Source organism: Protomyctophum parallelum, assembly GCF_964188405.1.
Source record: "Protomyctophum parallelum genome assembly, chromosome: 6".
Lineage (NCBI taxonomy): Eukaryota > Metazoa > Chordata > Actinopteri > Myctophiformes > Myctophidae > Protomyctophum > Protomyctophum parallelum.
In genome coordinates this window covers 30992075-31017825 of record NC_139701.1, presented here as the reverse complement: position 1 = coordinate 31017825, position 25751 = coordinate 30992075, and the positions used below count along the sequence as shown (strand labels likewise).

At 44.6% G+C, this 25751-nt stretch overlaps 1 protein-coding gene and 1 long non-coding RNA gene across 3 annotated transcripts; both read right to left on the bottom strand.

Moving 5' to 3' along the window:
- Positions 1-584: 584 nt before the first annotated feature.
- LOC310859735 lies at positions 585-2866 on the bottom strand. The gene is made up of 2 exons (XR_014569334.1): positions 2627-2866; positions 585-2571 (listed from the first exon to the last, which is right to left on the bottom strand). It is a non-coding gene; the product is annotated as an uncharacterized lncRNA (long non-coding RNA).
- Positions 2867-3360: 494 nt separating this feature from the next.
- On the bottom strand, positions 3361-24430 carry mllt1a (MLLT1 super elongation complex subunit a). 2 transcript variants are annotated; one of them, XM_083766428.1, is made up of 12 exons: positions 24333-24430; positions 18759-18939; positions 17512-17594; positions 13466-13609; positions 13194-13319; positions 12438-13073; positions 9969-10059; positions 9551-9662; positions 8088-8187; positions 7310-7387; positions 6305-6376; positions 3361-5993 (listed from the first exon to the last, which is right to left on the bottom strand). In XM_083766428.1, the coding sequence occupies exons 1-12, from the start codon at positions 24342-24344 to the stop codon at positions 5865-5867; spliced, it is 1764 nt and encodes a 587-aa protein (XP_083622554.1). In that variant the 5' UTR covers positions 24345-24430; the 3' UTR covers positions 3361-5864. The 2 variants fall into 2 exon arrangements, with proteins under 2 accessions (XP_083622554.1, XP_083622555.1); XM_083766429.1 differs by having other exon boundaries at positions 7319-7387.
- Between the last annotated feature and the right edge of the window lie 1321 nt (positions 24431-25751).

Genomic DNA, 25751 nt, shown 5'->3' with positions numbered 1-25751 from the left:
CCATTATGATAGCATCAACCACATATATGAAACACATTGTAGACGTACTCCCAACCCTATCCCAACCACCCGCCACCCCCACCTCAAAAAATAAAAATAAAACCATGATAAATACAGGCAACCCTGTCCCGTCACAGACACATTATGACGACCACTGACACAGGAAACAACCCCAATCGCCCCCCAACCCCACCCACACATACACCCCCCCCCCCCCCCCCCCCCAAACCCCACATTCCTCACAGCATCTGGAGAAGAAACACTTATTCGCTATGAACCATTTGCTGCTTCTTTCTGCATGTCCTCAACCGCTTTAAAATCCACACAGTAGACATTCTACCTGGTTTATTATACACACTTGTATAATATATAGTCTCCATCCCCTACAGCCCTACTGTCTCCTATGGGGTGTTAAACGCTTTCCTTCAGGTTCAAGGGACCATTAGAACTGAATGAAAGAAAAAAAATAGAGTGAAAGAAGTTGATCGTTTTGTGTCAGGGCTGCGTAACCAGAGTACATGAATACTTTGAGTAAAGAAAGAAATCTGACCTGACATACAGTACACAGAAAAATACTTAAAATATTAAAATCTAACAGTTCACCGGTTAAAACCAGATGATCGACATGGGCTTATCCCAACACCTGTTCATTAAACCTAATTTTTGCTGCAACCATGTCACTCAACGAAAACTGATTTGCAACTGAAACGTTATTTTAGATGAACGACAAAATCCACTGATTTGAGCAACTAAGTATAAATTAGCCGTACTTATAATGTCCGACTGACTGTCATCAGGACCATCAATCAAGGACCACCAATAAAAACCATTCAGGGAACACCCCAGAACATAATTGTAGGCCTAAAGATGATTTTATGGGCATGTTGTGAATAATAAGTACAGTACATGCCAAAAATACAAAGACAATTAAATAATTTTCATTTTTTTAAATGGTTGGCAAAGAACAAAAGAAAAATCAATTATATTGTATTGCATGTAAATATTGTATAAAAATCCTTAAAAATACAGTTTACATAAGTACTGAAGTCACCACAGCCAAAAGTGCAGAGGTCCATAAATAAAACGTTGACTGTGGGCAAGACGAGTGGGGAATCTATCCAGGTTGGAGCTACCGCTCGACGTCATACCCCATGTGACCCCACTCCACCACACAAAGGACAGAGTGAGTGCCTGGTCAAAGGTCACAGTTCATGAACTAGGACTTGGAAGGTTAAAAGTTCACACATCCATGCACAGAGGAGAGGCCAGGAACATTCGCTCTCTCTCTCTTCCTCCCTTCTATCGCTGACATACTCGCAAAAACACACACACAAACCTCATTGTACAATCACACGGTTGCAAAGTTCATTCTCAGTGATGACTGCCAGGGAGTTATGTTGACATAGGCACACCTAGAGGGAGGTGGGGGAGGGGGCGGTCGAGTGGATGCTGCAGGGCACGTAAGGCGGTGGGGTTCAGTTTGTTTTGCGCTCAGTTATTGAAAAAAAACAAAAAAACATGAACACACTCCAGGTGCTTGACGCTGTGTGCTTTTGCTCACAGAAGACTTTACGCCTGGTTTATTCTTAGTTGCTTGCCAGTGTCGATCATGGAACACCCGCAGATCTACAAGCTCAACACGAGTCACGATGTGATGCATTGAGCTAGTCGGGTGTGCGACACGGTGCGCTACAAGTATAAATCAGGCGCTACAGTAAGGGCTGGGGGTGTGTACTTCGCAGAGCCAGGCTGGCTGGCGAAAAAACAGTATTAAAGCTTTCATAGAATCAGAATAAATACACTGTCGGTATGTATGAAGACAACAGAGGAGGGGAGAGAGGCAGGGTGGAAGTCGCTCATCGGAGCTTGAACCACAGTGGGTTGGTGTGTGTTGCGTGTGAGAGCTATAGGGGCCACATAAACTACAGCTTTACATACAAATATTTGAAGTGGGAATAAAACAGTGCTTGGTTAATTGTATTTGCCATACATAGTTCCATTGTTGATGTCGACATTTCTGGTAGCTTGATACGTTAAGTTCAAAGTCAAACTTTAAAGCTGCATTGTGATATTTTGGGTAGTAAGAAATATACAGGTTCATTGAGACATAACAAATATGTGCACATGCCATCAGTCTGTTGTTCACTTTGCCCGTTCTTTAAAAATAATTTAAGCTAATTGTCTAAATCCAGCCCAATCCACGGTGCATCTGGCTTGGCCGCGTGCTCCAACAAACACAACAGGGCATGTCGGTGGATAGGGAGAGAGATCTGTAGCTGCATCAACAACTCTTACAGGTTGGCCGGGTTGCCTGTTCAGCAGAGCGCAGAACTGAAAAGGATAGACTGTTCCTTCTCATGCATCCATAGAGTTATAATATAGCTAGAGAGCGGATGAGGAGTGACAGCCCCACCCCCGCTTTCAATGGAAGTTGCACAGTGGCGTTTTGAAGGATTGGTTGGCTCGTGGTACCTTTACGTAACGTTTTACGGTGCTACGTCAAATTCATTCGTGAATTGAACCTGGGACCAGCGGGTGTTGCTATGATTGGTTGGCTCCCTCGCGGTACCTCTACGTCACGTCTTATGGTCCTACGTCAAATTCATTCATGAATGTAACCTGGGACCAGCGGGTGCGGTATATTGCTTGTGCATGTATGTCACCAGCCTGCAGTTCCAGTTTTGACCACTACCGTCAGTGGCTTCAACGTTGCCCAGACATTCTGTGGGCTTGGTTACATGCTCTGGGTGAAACTCCTCACTAGTGGCAACGGCAAATGGCAACGACACGTGTATCGGGCGGACGTGGTCGTCTACACCAGGGGTTCTCAAACTATGGGTCTTCTTGACCCAAAGTGCCATTGTGGTCGTGCTAGCCTGACCTAAGCAGAGACATTTCTGGCCTAGATGGGAGGGTCGCGTCTCAGAAAAGCGCGCACCCTGATTGGATCTCATCGATCTGTCCATCACCCCCAGCCCCTCCTCTCCCCCCTAGTGCAGCGCTACGTCACATCATTTAGAGCGACGCCTACGCGGAAGGGTTGACTCCCACTTTTAGACTGGTTCAGCCCACGGCTTTTTCCAGGCTTTCATCTTTCGCGCAGACGAAATGAAAGCCTGGGTATCGAGGCTATGGTCGTGCAGATGTGCATTGGCGACCGAAAAAATTACTTTGAGTCAAACCATTCAATTTACGGTCGCAATGTAACATTACCGAGCAGGGAGGTGGCTAAATATGCTTCAGTTTACAAATGTGTACCGAAACACTTCTGCTGCTTTTGTTGATATTGTAGCGTTCTCCAGCTTAGCAGACTCGTCTTTTGGGCAACACTACAATGTTGATACAAATCAGCAGGAATCAATGTTGTAATTTTATTTTCTAATAACTATTCATATATAAAACACCAGCAATTTATGCATTTTTTTGCCTTTATATTAAAATATTATTTTTTCCACTTTAAAATTGCACTATAACTAAAGTGTGGGGTCGTCCAAAAGTTCCCCCATAAAATGGGGTTGTGGTAAAAAGGTTTGAGAACCCCTGGTCTACACCCTCCGCAAGACAAATCAGTGGGGGTCAGGAGTCAGCATGGGGATATTGGAATAACTAGCAAATGGGGCTGGGGGAGAAATCCAGCTCAACTAAAAGCTCTTCTCTTGACTTACGGCTTTGTTTCAGTTGCTTGTTGTGAAATGGAGTGGCTTATCATACTTCCCCTTGTTTATCAGTAGGGGCCATGTATCTTACAATGCAGCTTTAAATGGTTTTGACTGGTTTCACAAGCTTGACAAGTGAGCACGGACATGGTAGCCCAGTCCCTTCTCCGCCAACAACCGAGAGCAAAACGGACAAATACAAGACACACACACAAACTGTAACTAGAGCTAGTCAACATGAGCATCAACAAGGCAGTCATCCAATGCTTTTGACGGTGTCTCTTACAACACCACGAACACAGTATCTGGAGCTTCTTGTTCGTGTATTTGTTAACAGAAAAAAAAAGGTACTGTGAAAAAAAGGGGAAAAAAGACAGCAGCCGACAAAGTCACTGGGGAGGGAGGAGAAACTCATGTCAGGAGCCATAAGACAGAACAAGATGTTCAGGCATCCCCTTTAACACTTGTTCCAAAGGAGGCGGGGGAGGTGGAGGTGGGGGATCCCCTCTGTAGCCGGCACTAGGCTTACTGACAACAGAGCTAGTCACCCCCTCCCCTCCCCTCTCACACTGCGAGTTGCAGAAAGGCACTAAATAGAGGGTTTGTTGCTAGCCCTAGAGAAATTAAAAGCATATACATTCATATCTCTGGAAATTACACCAAAATGCATTTGTAGAAAAATAAAATGTAGGAAGAAGGAAAAACGCAAACACTGTGGCCCCTAAAGATTTCCTTAAACTTCTGAGATGTCTGGGAGATGTACTGAGATGTAAAGTATGGCTACTTTTTCACGGCTTTTTATGATATTTTTTTCCCTTTCCCCTAAAATGCCCCCCTCCCACCCCCACTTCAAGGCAATACAGGAGTGATCCTTCACCGCAATGTGCCCCCCCACCCCACCCCCCAACCAGCAGTTGAGCCCTTTCATGCACGCCGGTGTGGGAATAAGGGAGAGGGGGAGGAGGAACGGGAGAGAGTGAGGGTGCAGGGAAGGTTTCAATAGGAGCAGAGGGCGAGGTCGAGGCTCAGCTTTCAGTGTGAGGAAAAGGGGGGGGGGGGGGGGGGATGGGGGGGGGGGGGACGGAACTTGTGGTCACACAGAGAGAAATCTCATTCCCCCAAAAAACCCACTGACAGACATCAGTGGCTTCACGTGTACAGTAGAATGTACAGTACACGGTAGGAACAGGGAGCATGATTTTGTGTTTATATGTGGGTGGATGGTGAGTGTGTGTACTAGCAGTGAAGTAAATACGTTTTCAATGTAATGGGTCCTGGGACCCAGGGGTGGTCTAATAGATGGGTCCCAGGGACATTTTATGAGTCCTACTTCAACGACGTTGGAGTACAGTATTGCATCCCAGGACCCCCGGAGGGTGACATGATTGCATCCTTTCTCAATTTAGTGAGTCTAAGGATGCAGGATGCAGGCTATTTGCATCACTGTTAGTGTGTGTGTGTGTGTGTGTGTGGGGGGGGGGGGGGGTTACAGACTGCCATTTGTGCTCGGGCTTCAGGAAGAGTGGAAAAAGTCACTAACCACAAAGACATCTCGTTTTGAGCCCCGGGCTCAAGAAACAAAACACAAAAAAAGAGACGACTCTGGGATATGCTGGCAGAGAAATGAGCTCCAGCAGAGAACAGAGATGGAGGGTGGCGGCGGGGGGTTTGGAGTGTTCTGCCGAGTAAGGACTAAGAGTGTGGGAAGGGGGCGGGGCGGAAGAGGAAAGGAAGTGTTGGGTTTGCGAACATCAGGGCACTAAGAGTGCGGGAGGGTGAAGGAGGAGAATTGGAGGGGGTAGGGGGGGGCATTCCACAGTTCTGCACGTGGGCATGACACTCTGAGAGACATGTAGTGAAAATCCTGAAGCGCCGACAGTCACAGTCTAGCTAGCGGTAATGTCCTCCCGTCCAAGTTTTAAAAGAGACAGCAGCACGCCTCCTCTCTCTCACACACACCCACACTCTCCTCCCCACCCTGCTGTGGGTACCCACAGACCCCCGCCACCTCTCTCTCCAGTGCCAGTTGATGGTGTGTATGTTTCTTAATGTGTGCTTGTGTCTGTGTGTGAGTGTGTGTATATAGTAGTTGTTCTATGGTTCTTTCGGGTCTGTGATACAGCCGTGACAGGTGTGGCCCCGCCCCCTCTTTGAGGAGGCACGACCACGGTCTCCCTCCACTGCCGCGCCGACCCCCGCCTCTTCCTGTCACGTGGCGGTAGCCTCCAGGTAGCTCTGTAATTTGCGGACGGTGGACTCGTCCAGTGAGAAGAGGTCGAAGTCGAAGGTGGTGTTGGTCACGTTGAAGTGGCCCGTCTCCTCTATCAGGTTGACGATCTGTGACAAGACAGCAGAGGAAAGCTAAAGAACCCTCCTGTAGTAGTGCTGTGAAGCAGTGTCCTTCACTGCAAGAACATTTTATTTATAAAATAAAATAAAGAACGAAAAAAATAAAACTGGCAGGACCATAATAGTGTGACTGTGTGCTGTATATATACAGTATATTCGCTCAACGTGGTTGTGTAAATCCAATCAAGGATATTTACCGCAATTTGAAAGACTAATAATTCATGATGATTCACAACGGAAAATGGTGTGGCATCATAAACTGAAAACAATGTCTTCATTAAAAAAGTCAAGACATATACCTGCTGTAGGACATTTCGCTCTCTCAAAGCCATCAGTCTACGATGAAGGTCTACCAGCTCTTCTGTGTAGGCCTGCAGAGAGGCAGGAGAAGTGGAACACAGGCAGAGAGAGAGGAGAAGATCAGTTCTGTATTAAGGCTCTGGTGCTGCTGGGGGATGGGGGTATGGTTTAAGCTGAGCATTCATCACAAAAGAGGCGTTCGGAGAAAGCTCATCAGCTCCATATCCAGATGTAGCAGAAACATTTGTAAATTGTGTGAGCCAATAGTCAGCCTCGAGGGACTAGTGTTACAAAGTAATCTTCCTTAAATTGATGTCATTTTTGTTAATAGGCCGTAGGTAAAACATAATCAGACATCTAGTTAATTTCTCTGACCATTCCTTCATCTTGAATTAATTTATGTGCTGAAAACCAGGTTGTCATAACATTATCAAGCTGTCATTGAACATTAACCCATTCTGGGCGGGCACCCCTTTTGGTGTTAGCATTACGTTATGCTTTAGCTATTGAAAAATAGCAGATCTACAAGCTCATAGCGCACCACCGAGTGGCGCGCTACAAGCTCATAGCGCACCACCGAGTGGCGCGCTACAAGCTTGTAGGTCTGCTATTTTTTTAAACTTTTTTTTTTTTTTAAGATATTTTTTTGCGGCTTACGCCTTTATTGATTTTTTAAGGGATAGAAAGTAGGCTGACAGGAAACGGGAGAGAGATGGGGGGATGACATGCGGTAAAGGCCGTGTCGGGTCCGGGAGTCGAACCCGCGGCACACCGCGACTGGATCACCAGTCCGGTGCCCAGACCGTTACGCTACGGCCTGGGCCTATTTTTTTAAACTTGTCAGGATGTAGAAGACATTTATATAATCTGACCTCAGGTCAAAATGCGTTAAAGAACCACCATTCTTCAGTGTGTTAGAATCTGATCTCAGGTCAGAATGGGTTAACGAGCATGAGTGGGAGAGTGAGTGTAGTGCAAATATATAAAAAAGAAGTTTGATTTACCCTTCCTACCTTGTCGTATCCCTTCTTCAACACCTTCTCTGAACGGAACGAGGGATCTGGACTCTTTCTGCCGGACACCTGCACATAGATGGAGAGATCAGAGAAAGAGAGACGGGACAAAGATAGAGGACACACTGTGAGACTAATGCTTAATTTATACCTTTTCGCCTCGCTCTCTATTTTTGGTGATTTGACTTGCCAAAAATAGGAGCGACACAGTCATGCGGCAAACTACAAAGTAAGCTTGAGGAGGAGGACATCTAAAAGTGTCACTTTTCACAGATTTGGATCAGACTCAGACAGCCATTGTCTATAGACATGTCACTGTCAACGGTCAATAGAGAGCTGGACAAAGGACAAAGATAGTGGGACACAACTAACAATTAAGATGGCCGACATGGAAGCGGAAGGCCGGTACACTACAGTACTAGAGTCTAGGGTTCCTTGTCTGCCTGGCTGTTTGAATGGCTTTGGCTGCTTATTTTTGACATCAAATACTTTCTCCTCCTGATAAAAGCACTGTTATTTGGATAAAAGATTATTATTTATTTTTTTCCCCTAGGTGAGCTATTGACAGATTACCGGTATTCTTCCATACATTTAAGAGTCAACATTTCTGGGCTGCACTTTGCAAATAACATCGGAGCACAAAGGCTTTGTTTTTTCATTGATTCACAATGACACGCAGGTCATCTTGGCACCAGGATGCTTTCTGGGAAATCCCAACACAAGTCAGTATGAAACAATGAAGCTCAAGTGGCAAGTTGTCCCGCCTCACCTTGTTATTGGAGGAGCTGTGCTTCGTTGGAGGCGGGGCAGGGTCTCGACTGGGGCGGTGCGATCCGTCACTGCTGTCACTCTCGCTGTCCAGGCTGAGCCTGAAATGAGACGGGGCAGGGAGACACGTCAATCACAGCACATACTATCAAAAAGCTTTGCATTGGTTTTGGAGTAATGCCTGATTTATACTAATTTCCATGCTAATGTTGCTAAATCTAAAATAGCAATTTGTCACAAGATGTGATGTGCAACTAAGTATAATGAGGATATGGGTGATTATGTGTATCATAGATTTAGGCTGTGCTAGTTGTCAATCTGGGCTTTTGGGTACTTTTTGTGCTTTCATTTGCTAATGAATGCTCAATTATGTGGCAAACATATTTATATAAAATACTTTAAAGAAAAGGTCTATGCCAGTGTCAAGAAATCATTGTCTATTCAGTCGGCCATATATCATACCAATTTGCTGTTTATGCATGACACTTTCTCAAAAGTAATTAAAACATTACCAAATCTGTTGAAGTCATGTGATTTAGAATTATATTAGTGAATCTAAACTTTAAAATGCATTCAAGTAAGTAGGCTGGATTAGCTTATTGTTGGTATCACTTGAGCAACAGACTATCTACTATCTGTGACTGTGTTGACGACATGAATTCCTTTCTCATGCTAAATGAAAATAAAACAGATTGTTCTATTCTGCTCTCCAGACAAAACTAATGATAGATGTACTTCCCTTGGATCATTATCTTCTTTCACTGAACCACAAAACCTTGGTGTTGTGTTGTTAGACAAGCAGATCAACTCTGTGGTAAAGGGAAGCTTTTTCCAACTAGAGCAGTTAGCCAAAATCATTCTTTAGGGCTTTTTTACACAAGAAGCAACTGACGCACCTTGGATTCATTTTCAATGAAAGGCAAACGTTCAGGTAGGTCTCAAATCAAATGCCCGGCTGCATCAAGAGTTGAAATGTATTGAACTTTTTATTTAACACATTGAAACATGGCCTCTAAACTGCTCTCCATGTCATGTCTTCTGTTCTTTGTGTTATTCTACATTTATTATAGTTATTCACATACTATACAGCAATTCTCAATTCAATGTGCTTTATAAATAAGACGGACCTGACTTTACAATGCACAGACTAGACACATGGGAGATGGATTGCTGAGGTGAAACGCCACATAAACGCCCAGCACTTAAGCACAGTTACCCAAGCTGTAGTGTCTAAGATCGAACACAGAACCACGCCATTCAAAGGCGAGCATGCTACTGACCCGGACACTTGACAAATTAACCATGAACTGAATCCAACGGCTTCTTTGAAAATCTATCAAACCATGGAATGCTTTGGAATATGGTTGGCAGTATTGTCAACTATATCGTTACCAGACCACCAGTATGGCTCTTTAATGTGGAAGTGGGACATTACAGAAAAGAGTGTGTGTATGTGTGACTAACCGAGAGTCACGGTTGGGAGGGTTGGTTTTGACGGGGGTCCCCTCTTCCGAGCTGCTGTCATCATCATCGGACTCCTCTGACTGGATCTCCTCCACCATGGAGCGAAGGGGGCCTAGGAGGAGTGCAGAGGGGTCATTCAAATGAAGCACATCTCAGACCTAAACTCTTTGGATGCCATGGGCGAGATTTCTCGCCATTTTCTTCTATGGTTCAGTCGAATTGTGTTCAGTGGAGTGCCCATTGCCCAACCAAGCTGGAGGCACTGCGTAGAAATCGAATTCTAGTCTCCAGCGTGGTGGGCAGGTACTTTACTCCACTCCACCCGGACACCCCTCATGAGTCATGATGTTAAATCTAAGTAAAAATGGCTTGTGGGCTTATTTCTACAAACAGTAAACAGCGCAGACCGCTATGCTACCTTGGCCTTGTTTCTGTCCTGGTTCAAAGTCTGAGTCTGAACTGGAGTCAGAGCTGGAGCTGGAGTTGGAGGGACTGGAGGGGGCAGACTGCTGTGGACAGACAGGGGAGAGAGAGAAAGAGAGCGAAATGGATAAAGTAGTTGGTTTAGTGGATTTAGTTTTAAATCTCACAAGTCCTTAAAATAGGCATGACATGTAAACAGAGACATTGATCACATTGTATATTAAAAGTCAACAAATGACACCTGACCACAATAGTTTTTGGTGCAGTCTTTGATGATCCTGCACACAACCTAAATAATTACGTTTTCCCCTCCAGTGTTTTATTACCACTATGAGACATGCAGGATTTCCATCAGGAACGCCAGCAAAACTGTCTTTCAGACACTCAACTTTTGAGGTTTCCAAAAGGACCAATCATGTCATGCTACCTAAGGGGGCTAAATACCTAATGATCAGGTTCTATACATGGTAGTCTACTCTACCCACACCATTTTGGAAAGGTAAAAACAGACAATTTCCCAAATGATTCCTTGACCCATCACCTCACTGTGAGTAGAAATGGGTTACATGGGTACCACTACCTACAAGCCTCCCCTGTACAGCCAATTTCTGCTAATGTCATGCAGTTTGCAATACAAATGCGTAATTTCCGACTATTGTAAAAACTGTTCTGTATCTATAGCTGTATGAGACCACTGTAATATATTGGCACAACCAGCAGCAACTGGTCAGCTGACCTCAGGGCAGGGGGGGGTCATGTCCCCCACTATTGGGAGATGACTGGTCTAATGAATAAATATATTAATCTATTTTTCCCGACCCGGCACTGGTAACACCGCTGCCATTTTGTTGTGCAGCGCAATCGTCGTTGTAAACTTGTATTGGCTACACGGCGCTTTCCTCTCTGCAACGACCATTCTGCATGCTCTATCAAGGTGCCAGACAAGCTAATCGTTCTGTTTGTATGCTGGCTGTAGGCTAGTAGGTGTGAAAACAGCAGGGGCTCAGGCTGCTGTGGCATGCTGACCATTACTGCAGCGCAATATACGGTATGGGGGAACAACGTTTCTGGGTGTTCTGGGATGAATGCACGCAGTAAAACGATTCAAACCTCCGTGGACTCAACAGTGTGACTGCCTGATCATGGATTACATTTACGCAATCGAGTTAGAGGTGAAAACATGCGATTTAATTGTCATTCCATTGTGCGGGTGCCTCTTTCTTTTATGTCGGCTCCACTGAACTCTGATCTCAGAACCAATTTCAGGGGTCCATTATGGTTTGGGTCCCTGTGCATGGGGTGTGGTTACAAACAAGTTATAGGGACCACTGTACTGCATCTATAGACCTAGACTGACTGTACTGTATCTATATGACTCAGAGCCTCGGTATGATGACCAAAAACCTAATATCTCCCCTGGCCATGGGGGAATTCCCCTTTAAGCTAGTGGTTGAGATGTTGGCTTTCCACGCGGGGGAGACAGGTTAGATTCCCGGGCGTTATATATAGACCGCTGTACTGTATCTATAGCTTTATGAGACCACTATACTGCATATTTATGCTGTACTATGGTATAGTGTGTGTAGTGTAGTCCAGGCTCAGCCACTGACATGACAATTAATAGCAACAATAGTACTGTGCTATCAACAGACCAACTGACTTGTACTTGTATCGTAGAACGCTTGTGCTAGTCTACAATTCTCCCGAGATCAGCAGAGGGGGTGGCGCAATGACCAGGACAATATAATATTGCAAAAGAGTTCAAAAAGTATAATGACTTCCAATCATACCCAATTTATGCAATTCATTTAATGTTTAACCCATTCAGGCCTGACCTCGAAATAAATAAAAAAGTTTTCTAAATCATGACAATTTTCTGTAAGATTTTAGGCACATTTTAACGATTAAAAAAAAATAGCAGACCTGCTATTTTTCAATAGCTAAATTATAACAATGTATGTAACCACCAAAACGGGTTCCCGCTCAAAATGGGTTAAGAACGCCCAGTCTGCAGAAAGGGTCAAATACACCATTTCTACAATAGGAGGAAATCACATATTTGTACTGCGTGCAAACAAACTGCATGGTTATTGCCCAAGACCGCATGAGAATAGGTAGGGGAGAAGATGTAACCCATTTACATTGAGGTGAGAGGTCAAGGGATCATTTGGAAAATGGTACTGTCCGTTTTCCCTTGACAAAATTGTGTTTATCTTCATTAGGTATTTAGCACCCAACAAGGGCTCCTCTCGTCGGCGTTCCTGACAGCAATCACGCAGGTCTCATAGGGGTAATAAATCATTGAAATTAAACCACAATTTGGACGATTTGTTTTCTTGGTATCATCAAAATCCTTAATTTAGAGGTCCTATGGATGCCCAAAATCCAGACTAGGAAAAATAATGAAGGCATTAATGCACATGGACCCATCCTAGGTCCACTAAAACCAAGCAGGCCCACCAACCTCTGACTTGGAGGAGGCTTCGTCCTCAGAGTTTGACTCGTCAGACTCCGGAGGTTTTTTGGGTTCCTTCAGGTCCTGCGTGTCCGTCTTGCCTTTGGGCCAGCGGCCCTTCTCTTTGGGCGGCTTTTTCTCGCCGTATGGCTGACCAGCGGCGGACGAGGAGGAGACGCGGGGAGAGGTTCCAGTGAAGGCCCCAACAGCAGCCCCCTTTGGCCCTTCAGAGCTGCCCTTCTTCTGCTTTTTGGCACTGGGCTTGGGGGACTCCACCGTGGAAGGCCGCTTCCCGGGGGCTTTGGCGTCCACAGGCCCTCCCCCTCCTCCCCCACCACCCCCTCCTGCCCCCCCTCCTTTGGGCGACATGCTCTCCATCTTGGCCTCTTTCAGGGTGAGTTTGGGTTCCTTAAAAGCGGCCTTGGGCAGCACCTTGCCCTCTTCTTTTACTTTGATCTCTGCTGGCTTCTTGGAAGAGGACGATGAGGAGGAAGGATCTCGTCCGCTCTTGCCATCGCGGTCGCTGTCTCCTTTCGACGTGGCCTTGCTCTCAGAGTCTTTACGTGGCCGTTCGCGGTGCTCCTTGGTCAGTTTGTGAGGTTTGGGGCCTTTGCTGCTGCCACCACTGCTCTCTTTACTGGGCTCCTACACAGACAGTCAGACACAGGAACACCAACGTTATCATCATATCCACTCTTCTCTGACAGCACTTAGTACAGGGGCAACAATGCATGCATTGCATACTTAAACTAACTTAAAACTAACCTTTGACACATGGGAGGTCTTGGTCTTCTTGGGATCTGAGAAGGCGGAGAGGGGGATGGTGGGGAGCATGGGGTAGTCTGGACTGGGTCTAGATATGGCTTCAGCCCCCTCTGGAACCACCATTACCTGTGTTATGAGGAGAGAAAGAAAACATTGGTCTCATCATACAAGAACAGATAGAAAATTGGATGTACAGTTTGCATACAGTCATTGCTTTGTTTATATGCAGTTGCAAACTACATACACTTAACAGTTGCTTCTGATACCCTTACCCCTCCAGCCTTAACCAGCTTCTTTCTGAACTCTTTGGTGGGGTTGTTAAAGGTGAGCTTCTCACAGCGTAGGTGGTTTACAGGTGGGTTCCCTTCCAAATTCAGAAACAGGTCATAGTTAAAGGTCACCTTCTTTGGCTCCTCCTGCAAGAACAGAAAAGGGAAACGTTATTTAATAAAAAACAGAACTCTGTCCACAATCCACATAACCCTTGTAAAACATGTGTACAAACACATCTTCAGAGATATGCCTTGAGGCAATATCTGTTGTCTTTTTCTTGCATACCATCCTAGGTAGAAAAAAAAGCAGCTCTCTAGTATGTATTTCACAGTAGAAGATAAAAGGCAAGCCTGACCCTATGCAACATCCGGACAGATGTTATCAGCACCACCATATCGGCTAGCTAACAGTAAGATAACAAGCCATCACCTCGGAAGTCAATAAGACACAGAGGCATACCTGGAGTCAGTCTGAATGAACACTGATAAGAAATACAGCTAGCATTCCGTCGCTGTCTGGGTGGAAACCTTGTATGTCCAAAAACATGACTTTTCAGGAAATGGAAAAACTGAACTGTGTTCCAATGGATCCAACGTAGTTATTTAAATATGGAGATAAAAGGTTTCTGCTCAACAACGATTCCTGAGGGTTCCGTTTTTTAAAAGACAAACGGTAGTGGATTAGCGAACAAAAAGAATGGTGGTTAGGGATTCATGACTATAATAAGCCTTAGAGGGGGACAATTAGCTGGGGGACAATTAAAGAAGTAGTGGCTGATGAGGACATTCATCAAAGACTCCATAATAAATATTGTCATTGGGTCACCAGGACTCCTGGTAGATTTGGGGATTCTGAAAAATGTGCCCGACTTCATCCTGTCCCCCAAAAACTCTTGTTAGCAGTATGAAATGATGCAGGTTAAAATACATGCTAATTTTATTTTAAATTAGGGTCGGGACTAATTGCGATTAATTTAGATTAATTAACTACAGAAAAATTCATCGCGATTAACTACAGATAAATTAATCGCACCTTTTTTTTCACCGCGGAACGTTTCTCACTGGGCGCTTTTCTATAGTACTGAAAACTGGAAATAATAAAAAGTCACCCCATTTTGTGTTGCCTAGAACTGGAGGTCTGACAAAAAACAGTAACAATACTAGAAAAAGTGCCCTTCTGGGCACAGGTCTCCACCAGGTTATCCACAGATCCGTGCAGTTAGAGGTAAAAACACTTTTGGGCCAGTTATAGCGCCACCTTGAGGCTGAGTTGAAATTGTTCATGTGGCATTTTGTCCTGGGCCTAGTGGGAATGTGGGTGCACAATTTCACGGAAATCACGCGATGTGTTCATGATTTGCAGCATTTTGTTTGAAACTGAGCACTCCTGTGAACTTTGGAAGCCAATCTTAACCAATCAGGATGGAGTCTGAGAAATCTGAAAGACCGGTTTCGTTGAATGGCTCTAGAGAGACTGTGTACCAATTTGCGTGATGTTTGGACAAAATCTGTAGGTGTACTGTGCAAAAACTTGTTTTGCACAAAGCGGCCTCCTGGTGGCGCTATAACAGGCCGTTCTGGAAAGTTTGGGGCAGAGGTTCATCGTTGGCATCCAGGGAGTGTGTGTACCAATTTGCGTGATGTTTGGACAAAATCTGTAGGTGTACTGTGCAAAAACTTGTTTTGCACAAAGCGGCCTCCTGGTGGCGCTATAACAGGCCGTTCTGGAAAGTTTGGGGCAGAGGTTCATGGTTGGCATCCAGGGAGTGTGTGTGCAAAATATGGCATCGAAAAACTTGTTTTGCACAAAGCGGCCTCCTGGTGGCGCTATAACAGGCCGTTCTGGAAAGTTTGGGGCAGAGGTTCATGGTTGGCATCCAGGGAGTGTGTGTGCAAAATATGGCATCGACCGGGTTAACGGTGGCCGAGATTAGCTGTTCACGGACACACGGACGGACACACAAACGGACGGACGGAGTGCAAAACATACTCTCCCCACATGCCTTCGGCCTGGTGGAGACAATGAAGTAAGTACAGCTTTGTGATGTCACTGAGATGTACTTGTTACTGTTACTAATTTCTAAGTTCTAGGCAACACAGAATGGGGTGACTTTTTATTATTATTTCCACAACAGGTATATTAATGACAGTAAAATGTTGAAAATGAGTGGTATCCTGTAGTCACTATTCGTTGATTCACTGGGATACCAAAAAACATTTAAAAAAAAGGTTTCTCGCTGTTCTCGGGTTGAATATTGATATGCGATAAAAATGGGATTAATCTAGATTAATTAATCGCAAAGCCTCTGATTAATTAGATTTTTTTTTTTATCGAGTCCCAGCTCTATTTTAAATATATAAAAATATTATGCCACATCAAAAAACTCTTTAGGGTGAATATTTCCTTCAAGGGAAGGACAGGACAGTTAATGGCTGAGAGAAATTATAGTAATCTAGAGACGACTTCCTAAATGTGGGGGTTTATCTCCAGAATCTTATCTAGAATAGATACCTGCTGTGTCACCTGTGAAAGTGTGAACAATGCGATTTTGCATTATGTATGCAATCTACTGGATACTGGAAATGGTATGATGACGGAAGATTGCAAATCCTTGATTTAGTTTAAATGCAGAATCTATTTCTTGTTAATGTGAAAAGAAATCCTAAAACAAGCTACTATAAACGAAATGCTGATGGATGTCTAACATCACATCATTTTCTGTAACAGATAATTTTTTTTAAACCACTCAGCAGCATTAGGTGCAGCCTACTACTGTGAAGAATTTCACAAGTTAATCAGTCAAAGTAGACAAAGCACTACCGAACATTTTAACGCACACAACAGAGTGAAGAAAAAGTACGGTACAAAGTCTGTATCCCCTGCACAACTGTGTTAGCAGGCCATGTAGGTACTATTCAACATATTATTAGATCACATACTCTAGCACTTCACATTGGAGAATTTAAACAGGGTCAGTGTCAGAGTGTTCAGGAAACCCTTTGGAAGGTTAAAAGGGAAGTTTGTCGCTAGGCCTACCTGTCTGATAGTAGGATCTAGCCAGACTGACTAATAGGCTACACAGTGCGACAATGGGACAAAGGCAACTGTATCATTTACAAGCAGGTCAAATGCCACATATACTGTAGGCAAGGAGACACACATTCTAACACATACTCACACATGTGTGAGCATTCAGAGTAGTTACCGACTTGGCTCATTTAATGAGCCAAGTCAGTAACAGAGGAACCTGCCTCAAACAGACGTCTATGAACTTGACATGCGGAAACAAAGTCACACCAAGTCAATTACTTTAGGGATTTTTTGTTGTCCGTCTGAATGAATAATTACCCTATTGTTGCATAGTTGCCATGAAGATGTCAAGCAAACTCTAGCTCAAAATAACTCACAGGCAATTTCCTCTGTCACACAACAGCTCATAGGCGACCTCGAGTGAATGCTAGAATCATTCTATCACATGGCCTGCCGCAGTTCAATTCCCAGTCAAAAACCTCAAACTGACAAATTAAACCTGGAAGAGAAAACCTTTTGCCAACTGTCCACAGCTTGCGAGTGCGGCACGTAAACAGCTTGTCGCAAGGTGACTGCGAACGATGGTACGCTATTTGATCTGATTTCAAGGGAAAGTGTGATGAGAGGAGGGAACTTGATCTTAGGGGGAAAAGAACCATGTGACAGAGGCTCATATCCTGAGGGACAGGCTGGCCCTCGTACCAGAGAGCAGATTCCAGATCTGCCCTGGTGTCCTGGTTGTACCCCACTCTGCTATATGGCACATCTTTTTTCCTTGTTTTTGACAGCGATAGTGGCGAGAAAGGAAAGGAGGAAGTATGGGAATTACAGTCGGCTGGGAACTGAACCGGAGATTCGCTGATCAGGGCACAGCGCCCATGTGGTATGTGTCCTAACCACTTTGCATCGGATCACCCTAGCAATGATTTTACAAAAGACAACAGTGTGACAATATGAGCCGGACGTGAACCCACACATTCATCTACTAGGATGTTGGGGGGGCGGTCTCTCTCACCTTGTTTTTGAAATAGACCTCAATGGGCATGAGGAAGCCCGCGTAGCCACACTCCTCCACTTTGTATGGTGGCTCCTTGCATACTGTAGAGACAAATACACACGGTAAGAATAATAATAGTACAGTATCCTAATCCTCATATCTGAGTCTAGTAGGAATCCGATTTTATTCTGCAACATGAAAAACTAAATGGTGATGATTAAAATATATCTGGAGGCACCATCTAATATACTTAACTATAAGACAAAATGCTAGTATGCAGCTAGGGGCAGGGTCTGGGTGTCTGTGACCTTCAGGGGGGAGGGCTTGCCCTGACTAGCATCTGTGATAAATCCCTCTCGATAGTATGACGTTCAGTTAGTCCATGTTCAGTTATTCTACCTTTGTTCTACTTTTATCAAAGCTGTGTGAACGATCTCCAGGATATACAGGGGTTGACACTAAGGGTTGCCCACCTGCCTCTGGCAGGTAAATAAAAGATTTGGGCAGGTGGAGTTTGCTTTCAGGTTGCCCGACCAGGCAAGTAATCGTTTGAAAGTGGACGCAACCATCTATAGACACAACACCAGAGTGGAATGTAAAATAAGAGCACTGTAAGCGCCAAATGACCACTAATGTCAAACACATATATGTAACCTTGGGGTGGCGCTGTTGTTACATAAGCGTCAAGTTCACGTGCATGGTGAGGGAAGGATTGACCGGAAGGGCAAACGGCTTCGACCGCAGGTACGTCAGCACTTTGAAATGGTGTGGAGCGAAATGTTTGTCTGTTTCAGTCTGAAGTATCCATTGTCTGTAATCTGTCTAATTATGGTTTATTTCTAATATCACGCAGATCTGATGCTGTACACAACTCTTTGCATGGTGAAATAAATACGTTAAAAGCATGGAGAGCTGCCTGTGTGACGTTATTGGGGCTGACACACAGTGAATAAACAGTACGGTGTCAGAATGGCGCGTCAGTCAGGTCCAGCTACGGGATCAATTCCTTGAGAGATCCGAGGCTCTCACAAGCACTGTTTACCTATAATGTGCTGTTTTCGCTGTTGCTACATTTAAAAATAAGTCATATTTATACAGGAGGTATTTGTCATAAATAAAATTGGTATCACAGACCCAGAAAGTAAAAAATAGTGTTAAATTGAACGGAAATTCAAATTTGACCCATACTTTTATAATGGATAATTTACTTTTCGGGCAAGTGGGCATGACCTTTTGGCAGGTAGAACATGACCTGTACTAAATACCTCTCTTGGGCTTGGGGAAGCTCTCGTGCAGCCTGAAGACGACCTTCTCCACAAAGTGCTGGATGTCGCCGGTCTCGGGGCCTCGAACAAACACCATCCAGTCATGGGTGAAGCCCTCTGAGGTCACCTTCTTCCTCAGCAGGGCTCTGTGACCCAGCTCCAGCTTCACCTGCACTGTGCACTGTCAGGAATTGGGGGGAAACAAGAGTGGTCAAATTAGTGGAATATGTTGGAAATGGGGGGGGATGCATCAGGAAAGTATCCAGTATCCGATTATCCAGATCACTTAAATTATTCTAATTCTAATCATTATCTTTTCCCTGTTATGTATAATTTTTACATATAAGCATATATGCCATCTAGGTTGACAATCCATTTTCGATAATCATGTTAGATAATCAGTTTTGTTTTGTTCTAGACCTTTTCTTTATACTATGCAATCATGTCATCTGTAAATAACATGTATGGCATTCAAATCTTTTCTGTTTTGTTTGTTTGTTTTGTTGTACACAGGTTGAGGTCTCGTAGAAGCCCTTTGGGCTCCAGGTCTCCAGGCCTCCTCCTAGCACTTTCATTTTCTACGTATCTTCTCTTTTATACAATTTTTAAACTGTACTAAATAAATAAATCAAATCATGATTGTTTAAATAACAGTAAACTGCGCTCTGCCTCTGTAGTGATAAGACGTTCATGATTGAATCATTCTAAGATGCTTCCGTCTTTGACGTGAACGTAAACAAAATCGTTCTTAATTAGGATGGAATATAAAATAATAATAAAATAAATGTATATATATTTTTATAGCCCACGATTTTATAATCCATTTTTCCACCCCTGTGTCAATTATCTAATGTGATCCTGGGCTCTACACACCCTCCGCCAACCTGGGGAGAGCAACGGACTTGAACTCATGCTTCCTTCATGCATGAGTGTCCAAGTTGCTCCTTTACACCTGACAGGGGGGAGTTTCCCTGGTTGGACGTAGCTCGTGGAAGGAACACGTTATTCCAACCAGTTCCTTTCCCCTCCATCAGGCGCCCGGCTGGCTAGGGGGAGGCAGTTTAGAGACTAAGATTACTGCATGTTATATAGGGTTACGGCACTGATGACGCGGAGGAGAGGACACGCCCACAGGCGACAGCATTACCGACTGTGCCACCGTGCCTCGACAGATCTGTTGCGGGATTTTGGACAGAATTTGGAGGAGTAATATCCAAAAATAGTCGGCCTCCTAGTGGCGCTATAACAAGCCGTTCTGGAAATTTTGGGGCAAAGGTTCATCATTTGAATCCAGGGAGTGCGAGTGCAAAATGTGGCATCGACCAGGTTTAACGGTGCCGAAGATTAGCTGGTAACAGACGGACACACGCACACACTCGGACGGAGTGCAAAACATACTCTCTCCCCATGCTGGCCTGGTGGAGACAATAAAAAGTACTGTTGTTCCTGACCTTGACAAAAGACAGATCGGGTATCAAAATAAATAAATAAGCATGGTCCTAGACAAAGGACAGATACAGGTCAATTAACACGTTTTAGTTTGAATAGAAGATGCAAATAGTATTCTACCCCGTCCCCTACTATTGAATTTCAAGACATGCTAGGAAATCACAGTCATGTGAGTGTATGACTTAGGAGACTGCTTTGTATAAAACATTGAATCTGTGGAAATAATTCTTGACTAATAAAAAACTAATTCTAGTTCTACTAACTAAGAACAGTGCTGTGTTTCTGTGCAGTCAGTGGGACCGGCTGCACTCAGTGCTGTGTTTCTGTGCAGTCAGTGGGACCGGCTGCACACAGTGCTGTGTTTCTGTGCAGTCAGTGGGACCAGCTGCACACAGTGCTGTGTTTCTGTGCAGTCAGTGGGACCGGCTGCACACAGTGCTGTGTTTCTGTGCAGTCAGTGGGACCGGCTGCACACAGTGCTGTGTTTCTGTGCAGTCAGTGGGACCGGCTGCACACAGTTGCATCACTTGCATGCCTAAAAGTAGCACATGCGCTCCGCTGGGACCGGAAGCTTGACCAAGTTCTAATGAACAAATCATTGCAATGAACAATTGTTCAGGAAGGATATGTGTCAATAAACTATGATTTTTAATCATTAACGGGATTCAAAAGTAATGGATAGAATAATTGCTAAGAAAATCGATAGTTGTCTCCACCAGGCATGGGGAGAGAGTATGTTTTACACTCCGTCCGTCCGTGTGTGTGCGCGTCCTTCCTTCCGTCCGTCCGTTACCAGCTAATCTCCGGCACCATTGGCCCAATCCATGCCAACCTTTGCAGTGCACACACACTCCCTGGATGCCAACGATGAACCTCTGCCCCACATTTTCCAGAACGGCCTGTTATAGCGGCACCAGGAGGCCGACTTTTGTAAAACACATTTTTTTATATTACTCCTCCATATTTTGTCCAAAAATCGTTTCACAGTATCTCTATAGTCATGTGATCAAGACAGATCTGTCCGATATTGCATATTCCATCCTGATTGGCTAACAGTGGCTTTCAAAATTTGCAAGATTGGCCCGATTTGAACAAAAAGCCTCAAATCATGAACGCAACGTGCAATTTACGTGAAATCTTTCACAGACGTCCCTACTAGGCTGAGGAATATATCCCACATTTTCACATTGGCCTATTATAGTGCCACAAGGAGGCCACAACCTGACCTGCCCTGGTGGAGACCCGTGCCCCGAGGGGCACTTTTTCTAGTTTGTTCATAGTTTGGATGTGCAAATTGTGATACTTTTGAATAGACATCTACCCGACTCAACCCTACTTTATAACATCAGTAGCTAGTCAAGCCTGGTTATGAATAAACAACGCTTAGATTCCTGATTTAGCCCTAAACAAACTAAATCACTTGCTTTTTTCAGTGACTAATATATTCAAAAGAGGTGATGCTCTTAGGAAGTTTGTTGGGAGACATTGCAGATTTCAAAGTGTTTGTTCAAACAGGGGGCTACTTCTCAAGTGCCAAGAACAATGACAGCAGTGGGACAACCAAATGACATACTGCTGCTTTGGTGGTGGCGATCAGGACAGCTAGTGAAGAAGCCTAGGAGATGGAGTGAGAAGGGGGGTGAGAAGGGACAGAAAGGGCACTTTATGTCCAGGCAAGGGCTGAAGAATGTGGGGATTTGGCCCCTTCAGTGAGCTGCTCGTGAGATGGGACTGAGTGGGGGGATTAGAAGGGGAAAGGATTGAGATGAGCTGGTGTGGCGCTCTCAAGCTTGCTCATTCTCACTCTCACACCTCCCCTGCCTGGCGTTCCGCCCGGCTATTCTGTGGCAGTAATGCCCTTTAACTCCAGACTCCACCACACCCTCAGTCAGCAGCCACGGAGCCCCTCCCACCACCCGACTCCGCAGGACCCCTCTGAAAGTGCCAGCCCCAAATAAGGGATGTGATGATAAGGACAACAAAAGCGCAAAACACAGACGATCAAAACCCCCCCCCCCCCTTATATAATATAACAGAGCAAACAAAAAAGCATGAACCTTCAGTTATACAGTAATTCTTGAGGAACCTCAGAAATGAAGCGACATGAGGCGTAACAAATAGGAACAGAAACAAATTCACAATGTAGGTGTAATGCGGATTGCATAAGAAAATGTAAATAGCATGCATGTAAAATTTGTCTTGTTGGAAAAGACACCCTGTTGTGATGAAACACCTGGTATTGGGAAAATAACAGATTATCAGTCATTGTTCTGACATGATAAAACGGACAACATTATGTTGTCCAGCTACTCTCTATCAAAGCCACTGCAGGGGAGATAGAAACAGTCAACAGCAGTGAGTGCACGAACACACACACACACACACACACACACACACACTTCCCACTGAAGGGAAATGCTCGTTTTGGCAGACACGCCGGCTCGCATGAAAACAATGCACCCCCACGTGCCATGTAAATAAAAGCACTCATGACCAAGTTAATCTTTGCCAGTCAAAAAATCTACTCAATGTTTCCTTTGAAGAGGACACAGACGAAAGGAGACAAAGTGTAACCAGTCTCTTCAAACGACCACCACAGTGTATAAACACAACAGCTAAATGATCATCACAGAGTCATAACACACACAATCGTACCAAGTTTGGACATATCAATAGAGCAGTCACCTGTACTGGAATCTGGTCAAGCCCCCGACTATCACAAACAGGTGGGTCACAGTCACACCCAGCCTACCTATTTACAACACCTCTGGTAAGGAATGTGGATGTATGCATATGTGAGGGCTCTTTTGGTGGGGGTGTGAAAATTTACATGACCACTCAATAAGTCCTCACATGCACACACAGTCACACACAATGGTGAAACATTCACAAATTTCACAGATTTAATACAACTTTCCTTACCCAGATACTCTGAGTCGTTCCATATCAGACAACAAACAAACAAACTAAAATGACCAGTGATCACATTCAATACAGGTATATATTAATGTTGCTCATGCAACAACAGATTATATTGTATAAGAGCTGATCTTGACCGATCTTCCATGTCGTGACGTCATTGTGGAATTCCACTAACCGCACAGAGCTGAGAGAGCAGGGACTTCAAAGGAAGAAAAAACAGAAGGGACCAGCTCCCTCCAATGCTCCCATGCTAGAGGGACCAGCTCTTGGGTCACTTTACATGGCTTCATGTGGCCTACCTACCTGCAATACAGACTTCAAACAGTGTCTAGTACCTGGACACAGTATAATGATACAATCCTGTCTTATTATTTTTTAAATCTGAGCGTACAAATTAAGTCAAATGAGCCCCCGGATCACGGGTCCATTTGCACACTCAGTTAAATAGACACAGGATTTACCATGTCTCTCATCTTCATCACAGCAAAGATGCAAGCCTCACGTTGTGCCAAATACTATGGGAGCGTTTCCACCATGCTGGATGCCCCCCATACACAACCTTCATTGTGTTCCGATCTAAAACCATGAGAAGATTTCGCACAACTTCTATGGAAGCTCGTGAATTAACAGCATCAGTCCCAGCTTTTACCCGTAAACGTGCACGCCGCTCGTAGTACAACCAGCAGCCCTCCCCTCCACAACCTAGGAAAGGGCAAATCTTTTCCACCGGCGCCTTCCATGTAGCTGCTTCTGCTTTAGCCTAGCCAGCCAAGGGCCGATACACTCCTGGTACTAGGTAGACAGGCTGGCTGTGGCTAGCTTAGCTTAGCAAGACAAAAGCCCCCCCTTAAATCAGGCATGGGGCTGATTTGTGATGTGCATGTGCTGCACATGATGTGCACGGTTTTCAACATCAACAACATGCCAGAATTCAGCCACAGCTGAGGAAGCCTTTGTGCTGCCTCGGGTTGTAGAGCTATGCAACGCTGCTGAATGAGGCTAGCAGCCTAGCGGTAAATACCGATGTATGTATGTACAGCTAGCGGAGCCAACCAACCAACTAGGACTTCATTACAGCAGGAGCGTTTTTTTCTCTCTATGCTAGCAGGACAGAGCATTCATTCCTGTCTGTCCCAGCCGCAGCCTTCTTGTGTTTTCCGTAAAAGTTTGCAACTGGAGACAGCGACGCGAAGCCCACTTTACCTGGTTCTCCATGATCCTCCCGGCTTCAGTGGTTGTGGTATTTATTTACAGCGGCGTTTCGAGACCGTCTTCCCTGTCCCTGCTCCTCATTGTGTGTCAATTTCAGCCTCAAACCGGAAGCCAGACGGCACCCCTCCCCTTCCAGACGGCTGCTGGCATGCAACCAAAACAGAAAGCCTCCTCGTCCAATCACACGGGGAGAACGTTTGAGCCGCTGGGAAAGCACCAACCAGAGCTCTGGAGGGGGCGGGGCAACGCTTCAACCGCAAATACAATTGAAGCATTTTCTTATAGCTTTCTCGAGTGGCAGAGAGCTTCTCCCAATGGCTACAGCTCATTTTCAATTGTAAAATGCACGTAATGCCTGCTAATTGATTAGTAAGTGTGGGGTTCCCAACCATTATATATATATATATATATATATATGTGTGTGTGTGTGTGTGTGTGTGTGTGTGTGTGTGTGTGTGTGTGTGTGTGTGTGTGTAATAACATGTATTAAAAGATTGACTGAAGACTGATCAAAGTCATGGTACCGATAACCGATATTAAAAGAAAATCTAAAATGTAAAATTTGGCCTCAAGTAACTCGCCCTGGGCGATTATGGACCGCCCAGGGGCCCTTAGCCTTGACTAGGGGCTGTGAGGGTACATGAGGCCTATCAACATATACCTACATTTAAATATATATTACTTATACAGTATATTAGGTTATCGCTAAAATATGTGCATGTGGAGCCCTCAGCGTACAGGTCTCCTCCTTGTGGTGTGACTAACAGGAGTATTTTTACGTGCAAAAATCGAATGTAAATAGTGTATATTAAATACTGTATAGTGTATAGTCTGTGCAATGTAAATCCTTGATAACAATTATGTTATCTTGACCATACAGCTCAAATGGTGTGTTTTTGTGAACAGAGAGAGAGAGACAGAGACAGAGACAGAGACAGAAAGAGAACTGAGATTGAAGCAGATCTTAGACACCTGCTAAAGAATACAGGACAGAGGGCCTCCTTTATTTAGTCTTAAGCTGTAGGCCTACCTGATAGACAGTCAAAATCAGTTTATGCCAGTTTTACACCTTTTAGCTTCACGTTTAACACTAAGCTCTCAGTTATTTCCGGCGAGCCACACAGTCGTATGGCAAAGTATAAATTAGGCATTACTCTCTCACCATTGGCACATTGTACTGCCTCTGTTTATGTGTCTGCTCTAAAAAAAAAAGCAGTGTGCATTTCTAACTGGAAATGTCTATACCGGTAATCTTTTATATAGAGAGAGAAGGAGTGAGGGCCCATTGCACTTTGATGTGAGCTTATGTGGCCTCAGCTATAGGATGGAAGGTCACAACCCTCTCACTCCGTCCCACACATATAGGAGGTTCCACCTGGCTGTCACACGTGCCCTCACTGCATTGAGATG